General features: G+C 41.4%; 1 protein-coding gene across 1 annotated transcript; it reads right to left on the bottom strand.

Moving 5' to 3' along the window:
• Positions 1–7518: 7518 nt before the first annotated feature.
• On the bottom strand, positions 7519–9766 carry LOC107601374 (dual specificity protein phosphatase 19-like). Its single transcript, XM_016293536.1, has 4 exons — positions 9436–9766; positions 8935–8981; positions 8701–8853; positions 7519–7737 (listed from the first exon to the last, which is right to left on the bottom strand). The coding sequence occupies exons 1-4, from the start codon at positions 9656–9658 to the stop codon at positions 7519–7521; spliced, it is 642 nt and encodes a 213-aa protein (XP_016149022.1). The 5' UTR covers positions 9659–9766.
• Positions 9767–14723: the final 4957 nt, after the last annotated feature.

The raw sequence follows: 14723 nt of genomic DNA, 5'->3' as shown, positions 1-14723 counted from the left end.
TCGTCATTTTAGCATTCAGAAGGGTGCTCGTGAGCGCCCCCTTTGCGGCCATTATGTGCCCTCGATCCGCACTTCTGCTGAGCCCGCACTGGGGCGAGCTCCAGCGGCATTACATCACGAAAGTGCGGACTCAGAGGAAGACCGCGAGGGTTTAGGGTGCCATTTGGGACAGGGCCTTCGAAATCCTTCATTCCGAAGTCCTTTGAAGTGCCCAGTTTTGAGCACTTCGCTTTAATCTTACAGCACGTGACCTTCAAGGGAACCGATATAAAGCAATAAGATAAGTTTAATGAATGTTTTATCAAGGATCATCTCAAGGTGAGTAGATGTTTTTCTCTTGATTTAATATTGCGGACTCAGAGGAAGATCGCGAGGGTTTAGGGTGCCATTTGGGACAGGGCCTTCGAAATCCTTCATTCCGAAGTGCCCTTTGAAGTGCCCAGTTTTGAGCACTTCGCTTTAATCTTACAGCACGTGACCTTCAAGGGAACCGATATAAAGCAATAAGATAAGTTTAATGAATGTTTTATCAAGGATCATCTCAAGGTGAGTAGATGTTTTTCTCTTGATTTAATAAGCTCAAGTGTCAAATGCTATATCCGACACGATCCAAGAGTAACAATCACACTCCCATCTTTAGAGCAATGACAGACTATACTCTGAGGAGAGTGGGATGGATCTGACCTGGCCCAAAGCCTAGCGCTGTTCTCATGGTGGCCGCTAAGTTCAGTGACAGATAAATATAGGGAAGAGTAGCTAAGACATTGAATCATTTCTGTATTTTTCCCGTTTCCAACACACTTAGGAGGAAATTCACCAAGGGACTGTTCAAACAGAACATGTAAAAAATGTGAATGGAAAAGAACGCAGAATAGATCAAGACTTTTTTTAAACACTCTATCTGGCTCATCTCAGTGTTATTTTAGTATCACTGAAACACTATTAAAGTCCTAAATTCGTTTTTATTTTTATATTTTCTGTTTTCATTGCATCGCCTTCCTTCTGATCCAAACGTTAGGAAAGAGTGAATGAACGTTATTTTGAATGAAGATTCAAACTAAAAGACAATGCTGTGCCAACTATATTGGATCTGGCAGTACAACACAATGTGTGAATAACTGTTTTTATTACATGGTCACTATTGCTTTGTCTATTATTACAGATCGTTTGATATGTATTTATGCGTTTTTGACCTAAATCACAGCAGTGTCCTCCTATGAGGAATGTACACTGTCAAACATTCACAACTCTTAGCCAATAATAGCAGTGGGCATTTATTTCTGAGTCTACAATCTGCCACACCTATTCAAAGAGCGTGTTCTGATGAGGGGGGTTAAAAACAGGACAGAAAGTAGTGTATTACTTCTAAATGATGAAGTTTTTGATGTACAAATCTTGATAACATCATAAGGGGACCTCAGAGAACAGTACAAAATCATTTAAAAAGGCAGTTCATGACCCCTGAACACTGAAAAAGCCCTGGGAAGCATCGCAGAAATCAAAGTTTTATTTAGGTGTAACACAAAAATAAAAAAAAACACAAGAAATGCGCTCACTGATTTGGACACATTGTCTGTGTGTTAGCACCTGACTGACTAAGGGTGTGTTTACAGGGTGTGTAGTTTGGTTCTCTTAATACTTTTAGTCCGGACCAAAATCTAAAGGTAAATGATTACATTTAGTCCTGGTTCGCCTAGCGTTCACACAAAACAAAAGGCACAAGGAGACTGCAGTATGGTTGAGAATTCTGTCCTTTTTTAGGGTCACATCTTGTTTTGGCTTAGTTTAGATGTCTTTGGTCTACGTTGCATTTCTATTTCAGTCAAGCCGCACCAGAGTCCATTTAAAAATGGACCAAGAGCCAGCTTTTCAATAATTTTCAGTCTGCTTGTTTGGTGCGCATCAAGGTTTGGATTGCAGCATTCACAAATATTCAAACGAACCACACTAGCAGAGCAAACGCACCAGAGTTTTTTGGTTTTAATCAAAACCAAACCGGGCAAGTGTAAACACACCCTAAAAGATTTACCGTATATCACTTGTCTCTGTGACAGAGCTAGACTCTGTTGTGTTGATAACCACTCAAACTTTTTAGCCAATCAAAAGTGCTCTAGAGGGTGAGAACATTTTCAGCAAATTTTCATATTGGGGTGAACTATTCCTTTAAGAACATGATGTGACATACAGAATTTGAAGATACTTTTTGTGATCTAACAGTAGATTTGTATGGAAGTTACTAGGGGTCAAAGGGTGGAAAAACACTGGGAACAAAGCACGCTGCCAGCACTTATGCTAATCTAACCACCAACAGCTCTTCAGTGTGATTGTGAAATAAAGAGGCTGAATTCATTCCTCTTAATTGCTCTTCATTTGGCTATAAGACAAAATCTTTAATTGCTTTCCTCGCAGCCATCCAGCGCGGTTGGCAACCAAAACAACGACGAACAAATTAGCCCCCAATCTGCAGCATCCCAATCGACGACGCAGAGAGGCCTCGTAATGAATTCCACCGGCTTTGTTCTGCCCACTCAACCCCTTTACGTCCAAGAGGCTTGAAATAAAATAGTAAGATTCAAATCATTATAATGCATTCTCTAAAGAAACAAGACCTCCGATGACACTCTATTTAATACTGTACAGGGGTTGCCATGACAAAGGCAGCAGTGAAATACTGGCCATGTCATGTCATTCTTGGAAGTTCATTAATATTCATATTGCTCACCTAGTGTTTTGCACGTGTAGCCCATGCATGGCCACATATGAAGCCTGTTTAGCATGATGTTCGAGTACATTTGTCTGTAGCCCTTTACAAAACAATCAACTTGTTGAACAAGACCAATTAATTGGTCTATATTTTAGAGTTGGATTTTTACTTTAAAATGGAACCAATTACAATTTTTGGGTGTGGCCTTTACTGAGTAACTGACCAACTGTACACCAAGGTAAATTTTAAACTGAACTAATATAGGTTCCCAAGGCAACAGGTCGTTTTGAGGATGCATGCAAAACTGTGTCAAATTTCGCCCATAAATGTCCACCAAACCCAGTGCATCCACAGGTTATTCTTTCAAGTTTTACTATTTTGGTTACATTGTCTAAAAATGTGCTTGGACCCAATAACATTGTAAATACTGAATCTAGCTTTGGCCGAAGAAATCCCTGGTGAATATGTGGTTATAAAGGAAAAAGTGCTTACCCATCCCGAGTCCCTCATATCTCACAAAACCATAAAAATTATGTTTTTCTGAGGAGAGTGGGATGGATCTGACCTGGCCCAAAGCCTAGCGCTGTTCTCATGGTGGCCGCTAAGTTCAGTGACAGATAAATATAGGGAAGAGTAGCTAAGACATTGAATCATTTCTGTATTTTTCCCGTTTCCAACACACTTAGGAGGAAATTCACCAAGGGACTGTTCAAACAGAACATGTAAAAAATGTGAATGGAAAAGAACGCAGAATAGATCAAGACTTTTTTTAAACACTCTATCTGGCTCATCTCAGTGTTATTTTAGTATCACTGAAACACTATTAAAGTCCTAAATTCGTTTTTATTTTTATATTTTCTGTTTTCATTGCATCGCCTTCCTTCTGATCCAAACGTTAGGAAAGAGTGAATGAACGTTATTTTGAATGAAGATTCAAACTAAAAGACAATGCTGTGCCAACTATATTGGATCTGGCAGTACAACACAATGTGTGAATAACTGTTTTTATTACATGGTCACTATTGCTTTGTCTATTATTACAGATCGTTTGATATGTATTTATGCGTTTTTGACCTAAATCACAGCAGTGTCCTCCTATGAGGAATGTACACTGTCAAACATTCACAACTCTTAGCCAATAATAGCAGTGGGCATTTATTTCTGAGTCTACAATCTGCCACACCTATTCAAAGAGCGTGTTCTGATGAGGGGGGTTAAAAACAGGACAGAAAGTAGTGTATTACTTCTAAATGATGAAGTTTTTGATGTACAAATCTTGATAACATCATAAGGGGACCTCAGAGAACAGTACAAAATCATTTAAAAAGGCAGTTCATGACCCCTGAACACTGAAAAAGCCCTGGGAAGCATCGCAGAAATCAAAGTTTTATTTAGGTGTAACACAAAAATAAAAAAAAACACAAGAAATGCGCTCACTGATTTGGACACATTGTCTGTGTGTTAGCACCTGACTGACTAAAGGGTGTGTTTACAGGGTGTGTAGTTTGGTTCTCTTAATACTTTTAGTCCGGACCAAATTCAGTGAGTTTTAAAGGGCTTCAGCTTTTACAAACCTCTAAATTCCACCCATAAATATCCACCAAAACAACTGTAACCACAAGATATTCTTTCCAGTTTGATTATTTTGCTCATGTTTTTTTTTACAAATGTGCTTGGATGTGATAACATTGTAAATACTGAATCTAGCTTTTGCGGAACAAATCCCTAGTGAATATCTAAATAAAAATGCTTACCTGAGTTTCTTAAAAATCCTATGTATTAAGTAGCCTATTATGTTTGCTCATTAGGTTTCTTAGGCCCAGTTTCATAGACAGGGCTTAGCCTTAACCAGGATTAGGCCATAGTTCAATTAGGACATTTAAGTAATTTCTGTCAGGACCACTATCTTCAAAGATGATTGACAATTAGCATCCAGTTTGGATTGGCGGTATGGTTCTGTTCTGGGCAAGAACTCCCTGCGCCTCCATGCAGCCTAGCATGGATGAGAGCAGGGAGAGCAGCAATAACCCCCCAGGGTAAACAGAACAGAACCAACATAAATGTATTGCATATATTGTTAAAGTTCAATAATTGTATGTACAAATTTTAGAATTAGTCTGATTCAAAGGAGAACCAGAAGGCTGAATCCCGACTGACAGAGGAGGAGTTGGGGATGGAGGAGGGTAATTAGCTATTGAGCAATGCGAAAACTGCTGATACTACTGCGGGACTTTATATATGAATACTTAGGTGTCGTATTCCCATAGGTTGATGGGGATCAGCTGAGAGTCAGCGGATGCGAGCTTAACTAACGTGACCTGCCAGAACTAACGCTACGCTTGATTTTTATAAACACGCCTTAGAAAAAAGCATCACTGATGTGCATCTTAAGACAAGGCACTGACATGTTTTAAGATCAGTCAGTGCAAGTTTCTTTCAGTTGCAACAGCTCAGATTTACATTTTAGTCTAGGACTAGGCTTAAGCCTCGTCTGTGAAACCGGGGGAAGGGTTCTTTCTGTGTAGCCAAAAATGTCTTTCGCGGAAACTAGCACAGTTTGCTAACCCTAGACGTTTTAAATACAACACTAGTAGTTTTTGCTATATTTTTTAAACGTTGTTTACATCTATAATAACAGCAATAATAAATTATTACAGTAGGCCCTAGTATATCGATTTTTTTTTTTGCCGTCCCAGACAGCAATGTCCACACTTTGACAAGCTTGCAATCTAACTTTTATACTTATTTAGTGGTTTAAAGATGCTACTGTATGTAAAAAGAATCCATTCTTTTATATAACATTTTTAACCTCCATTTTAAAATAACCAATCCCGTGTTATTATTTGTGAATTAATTCCTCTCTGATATATATATATATATATATATATATATATATATATATATATATATATATATATATATATATATACATACTGTATTAAAAAAAAATTCTATATTACTATGCAATATGGACAAAAACATCAAAATATGTAATTAGAATTACAAAATTACAAAAGAAACTAAGATTTGATGTCCCAGGAATACTTATTCAACTTGTCCCTCTCTTTTGGTTGATATTTAAGCTACTATATTGCACAAATATAGCTTAACATCCCAGATGCTAATCAAGGATGTCAAGTGAGGACAAAATGAGTTAGTGTTGCTATCAAAGTTACTGAATATAAGAAACCAGTCTTTATTTATATATATAAAAAAAACTGATTTGGATCATTTTTTTCTAACGGGGCTGTGTTTCCCAAAAGCATTGTAAGCCTAAATTGATCGTAGAACCATTGTCACCAATGGAGCTAGGATAAACTTTTACGTTTACAATGCTTTTGGGAAATGCAGCCCAGATCAATGAATATGCTAAATGTGAGTGTTGACCACAAGATGTCACTATCTTGAAAGATGATAAACACCTGATGAACTTAAAGGGGTCATATATTGCGATTTCAAGTTTTCCTTTCTCTTTGGAGTGTTACAAGCTGATTGTGCATAGATAAGATCCCTGAAGTTGCAAAGACTAAAGTCTCAAAACCAAAGAGATATTCTTTATCAAAGTTAAGACTCTGCCACGCCCCCCTAAAACGGCTCGTTCTAACACGCCCCCACATATCTACCTCACTATGTGGAAATATTTGCATAATGCTGCCCAAATGTTCACGCAAAGAAAGAAGGCGTGGTTTCAGTAACCGCAGTTAGTGTTGAAGCAGCATGTCAGGGAGATGCTGTGTGTTTCTAGGTGAAAGCAAAAGCACTTTATTTGGCCTTCCGAAAGTAGATGCATTTAGGAATCTTTAAGATCACTTACAACAGAACAGCAATGCATTTTATGGACGACCATTTCGTGAACCTAGGAGTTAATTCTGACTTTGCTATGAATCAGCTACTGTTTTGTTATTGGTTTAAGTATTTGCTATTGACTGTTCAAATGCGGAGTTTTGCGCATCATGTGTGTGTGTGTGCCTACAATAATGTACAGTATTTGAAAAATAATGTGTTTTTTGAACATTAAAGCATGTCAACATATTCTGTTACACCAAATAATGATCTTTAAAAAAGCATCATATGACCCCTTTAAAAGAATGGGAAAATAATTGCATCTTAAAGGATACACTAAGCTAATTTACTATGAAATGAAGCTACTAAAAATAATGACTTTTTGAGTGTGAACTCCTGAAATTAAATTGAAGTACAGCACACAGGATGAGAATTGTAATTCAACTGAAGGAATTACAAATAAAATGGAAATGGCTGGGAATAGGAATTAATTAATCTTATCTGTGATTGTGGTGAATTTCTTTTGTACTGCATTTCATTAAATTCCTCTTCCTGTCATTTCAAATTCCAGTTCAACATCCTGTGGAGCCAGTTCAATTCAAATTCCAGCTGATAGGCAGACATTTTTCTTTCTGTCATTTTAGCACCTATAAGACAATTCCAAAGTGTTAAATCAAAGTCATATATGAAACTACGATGGAAGCACTGGTGGCTTTAAAAGGCAGTTCATTAAAAAAAAAAAAAATCTGTCTTTATTTTCTCACCCTCATATCATTCCAAACCCATATTACTTTTTTTGTGTGATTTCTTAGTGTGAGGAATAGACTGCCTCAAACCTTGCCATGGTCCCCATTCACTTTCACTGTAAGGAAAAGAGCAGCTTGGACATTCTCTATAAATATCTCCATTGTGTTCGATGGGAGAGAAAAAAACAGCTTTAAAAGATATTAGGTGGGGAAATGATGACAGAATTTTAATTTTGGGGTGAACTATCTCTTTGACATTGCGTGGATGCAGCTGTAGAATAATGTTCAATCATGACCCAAACCGTTTGCTTGTGTAGCATCCTGTGGTGTGAAGTTTTTCAGCTGTTCCATGAAACCTGGATTTGGACATGAGGCGGGTCGAGCTGACTTCACCAGTGCAAATGTGTCTCCAAAAGGCTGATTTCCCTTCAACATCAGATATCCAATGACGACCGAAACAGAACGTGAAACTCCAGAATTGCAGTGGACAAGTACAACTCCCTTCTGGAGAGAGAAACCACTTGTTCAGTCAGACAGCAGGAAAATAAATTGTTTCCACAACCTACTGGAATCCCTCAATGGAGGCATTTAATTTCACATCATTACATACTCCATTATAAAGCATGTAATGAATCCTATGCTAATTGGAAGGAATTACAAAATTGCAAGTTACGGGTGAGAGAACCACTTTCCGACGAGTTGAGAAGAACATTATTTGATTAACTGAGCTGTTGTTTCCCTTTGCATCATAGACGACGATTAGGTGACAGGAGGTGCTACACTCGTTTTACAAAGGAATGGAAACTTATTTCTAGCAGCCATTGTAATCATAAACCTTAGTGAATTTGAATCATGAGGCAGTGTCAGGTTAAGGGTGACTGGCGACACTATTTAGTAAAGAGGTTGTATGACAAACAATGGCCCGTTAGTGATATGATCTTTCTACAACTCGTTAAATAATGCATTGTAAAAACTCAGCATCCATTATTCAGCACGCCACACAGTTACCTAGAATAACGGAGTTAGCCATTGGATGACCGTGCAGTATCACATAGGCCAGGCACTAAAGCCCAACACTCAGGAAATTACACTGAGAGAATGAAATATTCCTTTTATACACGCTTAAATATAAAGGTTCTTTATTGGCATCAATGGTGCTATGAAGAACCTTGAACATCCATGGAACATTTCAAATGCAGAAAAGGTTCTTTAGATTTTTTAAATGTTCTTCAAAATGGTTCTTTTAGGAACTGTTTACTGAAAGATTCCAAAAATGGTTCTTTTATGGCATCACTACAAAAACACCCTTTTGGAACCTTTATTTTTAAAAGTGTAATGCTGCCAGACCTCCATACGCTGGTGTTACGTTATGCAAATGCAAGATTTTTGCAAAAACATTCTTGGAAATCACATGATATTAACCAAATGTAATGATGAATATGCCATGAAACAAAAGGAAAATGTTACCTCAGCTTTAGCCTGCTCTATAAACTGTGCACACTCCTCGATATGTGATATGATATCAGTGTCAGGTAGATCCAGTATGCTCAGTGTTTTATAGATGAACAGGTCAGGAAAGGCATTTTCCACACCATATGCAACATTTAATATATGTGTGACCTGAAATCAATGGAAACACATTATAAGTCTTAAAACAAAGTTATTTAATAATAAAATACAATAATAATAAACTCACATTACCTTATATTTCCTCAAAGTACCAAAGTCATGAGCAGCATCTTGTGACCCTTTGAAATAAACATAATCAAGATGAATTATTTTCATAGAATAGAATATACTTTATTTTTGTCTTAGACTCAGCCAGCAATCATTCACAAATAACATACCACACAATTAAAAAACAACAGCAATAATAATAATAATAATAATAGTAATACTAAAAATAATAATTAAAAACGTACTGCATACAGAAGTCTTTAAAAATGCAAATCTATTATAAGAACACATAAAAATGTATATAGAATAATTTCTAATACAACAAAACATTATACAAAATGATTTGTAAAATATAATTCTACAATTATATACATAACATTTATTAAACATTTAATAAAGATTAAAATGTCTATTCCAAATGAGCAAACAGCCCATTATGAGTTCATTACATTTTTAAGTGTCACGTTTTAAGTGTTTTTTTTTTTTTTACTTTTTAAGTGCCAAATGAGAATATGAACTACTCACCAAGTAATAGATATGGTTTAACATATCCAACTTGAAGATCCCAATTATTATCCTGAACATATCCACATGCAGTTTCAGGCTGTACTGTTTCCTCAACCACCCGTACAGTGGAACCTTTCCATGTCTCAATAATCCGCCTGCCGCTCAAAGTCGTTACTCTGGTGCATTGTTTCCGCAAATTAGCTTTGGAGAAGGATTTTATTTCTTGTGCGAGCGACTGCATCACATTTGCGGTGGAGACGTCCAAGGCAGAAATGTAAAGGCTCCGAATTTGGGTTTGTGCTGTGAGACCGTTTGTTGCTCCCTCACTTGTAATGCCCGTCTACATTTCTGTGACCTCGATACTACCTGAAAAGTGAGACGATTCATTAGCGCACCTCAGCATAATTACCTGGGGTAGATTAAAACAATAGTGACACCCAAGGGAGAGAAATGTAACTGCATATGCGAACCTGTTTCAAATCATATTGTTGTGGGTGCAATCGGTTGACGCTCTTCTTGCCAAACCAAATTCAGTAGTTTTTGGTGGAGCACTGCAGTTAGCTAACAATTTGGAGAAATAAAAAATATATATATATTTTTTTAATTGCAATATATTTGGGAAAATTCTAATAGCGTGATGAATAACAACAACATTACTTATGTTTAGTCATTAAAGGGGGGTACAAAGCTGTTTCATGCATTCAGAGTTGTTTACACTGTTAAAGAGTTGGATTCTCATGCTAAGCATGGACAAAGTTTCAAAAAACAATTTGGACTTAGGACAGAGTATTTCTGTGCCAAAAGTCTTACTTCCGGGTTCGTACAAGTATCGGAGAGTTCCCTTTCGATACTACACTCGTACCTGCGTCTTGCTTAAAGGCAGGGTAAGCGATTTCTGGTAGCCAATGTTGATATTTGAAATCACCAAAACAAACACACCCCTACCCCAAAAGAGTCTTGCCCCTATGTTGATAGCTCCGCCCCACATATACGTACACAACCCAGGCAACGATTAGTTCTGTGAAACAAAGCAAAACTAATGTTACACCGTGTCTACATTGGACGTGAGCGGCGTGGCGCAACAAATCCCCGACAGAAAACTGCTGCCGGGTTCTATTTATGACGTGCTGACACAAATTTCAAATGGTTTTCAACGGTCGTTTGATCGCGTCCAGTGTAGGCAGACTTTAGCTGTTGTAGACACGGTGTTACTCACCTATTGAGAAGAAACAAAGCAACCTCAGCGTCCGATCGCAGGCCTCCGCTCCTTGAGTTCTCTCCAGCGCTGGAAAGCTGATCCGATATTTACACGGGTCCTACTTCTTGCCTACTACTAGTTTTCTAAAGTGTTTTTGAAAAATGACATACCCTACCTTTAAGACACTATGGGGAAAAGCCTTTTTTTCCTCCTGAACTGAAGCCTTTTTTCAATCACCCAGTGAAACTGCACGGCTATTGGTTCGTGCAGTGTATTAAAAAAAGAACCAATGGCTCAGCAGCAGAGCTGCACAAGCCTATGGCGACGGAGCCCGCCAAGCCTGCCAAAGCCCGCCAGAATGGGTGGGGCATCTGGCTATATAAGCGGGTGTTTGCCACAGGATTCTTAGTTTTCTTCTCCTTCAGTGACGACTCTACGCTCATCGCTGATCCTGAAAGCCTGCTCACCGTTGACATGCCTCGCAGCTGGACTGAGACCTCCCTGCTCGGCTGACCGGCTCTCTTCGTGCCTCAGCGTCGCAGCAATTCCGGTCCTGTTCCCCTGCCGCTATCCAGCGATTCTGAAAGAGCTTATTTCTAGCAGGTAAGCCACAAAAGAGCTAATTCTAGCGACGGTGTTGCAAATGTCGCGCTGCGAGTGTGGCTCGTGCAGGGGATCGTGCACGATGCAGAAGGACAGTGAGTGTGTCACCTGCCTGGGCAGCCCCCACGCGGAGACTGCTGGCTCACTGAGATGGAATGCTCTCGTTGAAAGCATGAGTCTCACTCTTCTCCACTCGCAAACCATCTTCACTGAAGGCAGCCCCGCTCTCCCGTTTCTCCTCTCTCAGCAAGCCTCGGAGAGAGAAACAGCGAAGCCTGGGAACTAAGCAACCGGGTCTGAGCGATCTCACACCGACACAGAGCCTGCATACTCGCTCTCCCTGCTGTGCTTCAATCCGTGTCCCTCTTTACATCGAACGGCTCCATCCTCCTAAGTAGATTGGAGCAGCTGCTGCCACTGGCAGCTTCGAACTGTGTTTGTCACTATGACTGCACTCACAGACACGGGCTGCTTTTACCACGAAAGCAGTCTGCCTCTGTTCGTTCATGGAAGGCGGCCCCGCCTCCCCGCTCTCATGTTTCTCTCCTCCCAGTTACCTCGGAGGAAGCAACGGCTCGTGGGTTGAGCGATCAGGCTTGAGCAATTTCATGCCGACACACATCATGCGTGCTTAATCTGCCAGTGTGTGTTACACGTGAGAATCAGCGCTCCTCCTTTCACGAGCAGCTTAATCCTCCTAGGCAGATCAAAGCAAAACGCTGGCAGCTTCGCATTTGTGTGTGCGTCGCTGAGCCCCGCCTTCCCCGCTCTTGTGTTTCTCTCCTCCCAGTTACTCGGAGGTAGAAATGATGAACTCGTGGGTATGAACGATCAGACTTGAGTGATTTAATGCCGGCAAAGTCCCCTCATGCATCACTCTCCAGGCAGCTCTTTGATCTGCCAGTGTGTTTACACGTGAGGATCGGCGCCCCTCATTGTCGAGTGGCTCAATCCTCCTGGGCAGTTTGGAGCAGAACGCTGTCACCAACGATTCAATATCACTGACAGCTTTGTATTTGAACGCGCCTCTCGCCTGGGCCACGCCCACACTGAGGCTGCGCTGCTGAGACAAACCGCTCTTACTATGAGAGTTCATGTCTCACTCTGCTTTGCTCATGCCTCGCCTTCTTCAATGAAGATGGCTCCGCCCCTCGCCTCGTCCGCTACGAGCGGATTTGAGAAAATGCGCGCAGCATTTTTGATCTGCCAGAGTGTTTACACATAAAGATCATCAAAACTCCTCTTCTAACGAGCGGTTTGATCTTTTTAGGCAGATTAAAAGAGAATGCTGTCACTAATGATTATTATCACTGACAGCTTCAAATTGTACGTGTCTTGGCCACACATGCCGAGGCAGCGCGCACGGGGACTGACTGCTCTCGCTATGAGAGCATTAAGTCTAGCGAAGCATTTTTTGAAAGCTTTTTCAAGGAAAGCAAATTTCCTCTTCTGAGTGTGGGGTCCCCATACGGCGACCAGCCTTTCAATTTAATCCAACCCCTTGTCACACAGGCTGAGGCCTGGCAGGCCATCCCTGTTGTGCCAAACTGGGTGTTGGAGACAATAAAACGAGGTTATTCACTGCAAATCGCTCGAATACCCCGCGATTAAGCTGCGTGGTTCCCACCTCAGTTTAGAGCAAAGACGCACACGTCCTGCGCTCAGAGGTGATGAATTTGCTGGCGATAGGAGCCGTAGAAACGGTTTCCCCAGCTCAGAGCGAGTCAGGCTTCCACAGCCACTACTTCTTTGTCCCCAAAAAGGATGGCCCATCCTCGATCTCAGACACCTGAATCACGCCCTCATGAAAAGGTCGTTCAGGATGACTATGCTGAAACAGATCCTTGCGCAAATTTGCTCAGGAGACTGGTTCTTTTGGCTGGATCTGAAGGATGCATACTTTCTTGCCCCCCGCACTTTTACGAAGTGCATGGACGCGGCTCTCTCCCCTCTGAGACAGATGGAAATCCAGCCATCAGCCATCAGGAGGGCCTGGGACTCAGGGTCAGTTTTTCCAAGAGCACGTTGTTCCCCAGCCAGCGAATATCGTTCCTGGGAACAATTTTCGATTCAGCCCAAATGAGAGCTGTAGTCGCACCGGAACAGGCTCTGGCCATACGGAGGCTGGTGATCTGCTTCGAGATTGGTACCACTCGCCCTCTCAAAGCGTTTCAGAGGATGCTGGGCCTTATGGCGGCGGCATCGACAGCGCTACAGTTGGGTCTGCTTCATATGCGCTCCCTTTAGCGCTGGTTGAAACCACGGGTTCCATCCCATGCATGGCGTTACGGACGCCTGTGTAACAGCCCTGGCCCCCTGGAAGAACTTCCGCTGGATGGAACAGGGCGTGGCCATGGGGATGGTTTTGCAGAAGGACAGTTGTCACGACAGACGCCTCCAACTCAGGTTGGGCGGCGCTGTGCGAGGGCATACCGAAATAGCCACTGGTCGAAAGTGGAAAAAGGCTTCCACATCAACTGCCTGGAAATGCTAGCAGTATGTCGAGCCTGTCAGTTCTTCCTGCCAGTCATAAAGGGGCACCATGTGCTAATCCGATCGGACAACATGTCTGTGGTTTCCTACATAAATCGCCAGGGAGGCCTCTCCTCGAAGCGTCTCTTCACTTTGGTAGAGCGCCTACTGGAATGGGCTTAACTCAACCTGCGCTCGCTGAGAGTAGCACATATACCGGATAATTGAACCAAGGAGCGGACATGTTATCAAGGTCCCCTCAGGGGAGTGGACGCTCCATCCGCAGACGGTTCAGAGAGATCTTCGGCGAGGCTCTTCGCCTCAGAACACAACTCTCACTGCCCAATTTATTTCTCAAAGTCCAAGGACGCGTTGGCCCACGACTGGCCCAACCTCCTTCTTTATGCTTCTCCCCGATCGCCCTGGTCCCACAGGTAATCAGGCGAGTAAGGGAACAAAAACACAAGGTTCTCCTGGTGGCCTCCCTTTGGATGAACCAGCTGTGGCTATCAGAGCTAACTCAGCTGTTGGTATCGGCCCCTTGGCCCGTTCCGCTGAGACGGGCTTTCCTCTTTCAAGCGAACTAGACAAAATGGCATCCTCGGCCCGACCTATGTGCCCTGTTCCTCTGGCCGCTCAACGGGAGCCTTCGAGCCTCCCAGAGCGAGTCTTAAACACAATTACAGAGGCTATAGCCCCGTCTACAAGACACCTCTACGCCTTTAAGTGGTCTTTTTTCTCCACTTGGTGTCTAAACCGCGGCAAAGACCCTCATACTTCCGATTTGACAGAGGTATTGTCATTTCTGCAAGAGCTGCTGGATAAGGGATTAGATATCATGAAATGAAATTTCTCATATCGTCGTCAAACAACCTGCTGCTTTTACTGTGCATCAACAGTAATTAGCCGTGACAGTCTTATTACACATTTTAAAATGTGTAAAACTTCAGCATCTGGATCCCCAGCATCGGCAGCACCACAAAAAAAAATCTGTTTTTTTTTCTTATCACGGGTCAGTTTTATGATGTAGGTT

Source organism: Sinocyclocheilus grahami, unplaced genomic scaffold, assembly GCF_001515645.1.
Source record: "Sinocyclocheilus grahami isolate Dianchi unplaced genomic scaffold, SAMN03320097.WGS_v1.1 scaffold304.1, whole genome shotgun sequence".
NCBI lineage: Eukaryota > Metazoa > Chordata > Actinopteri > Cypriniformes > Cyprinidae > Sinocyclocheilus > Sinocyclocheilus grahami.
Note: the sequence above shows the minus strand (reverse complement) of the source record. Positions and strands in the feature narration are given on the sequence as shown.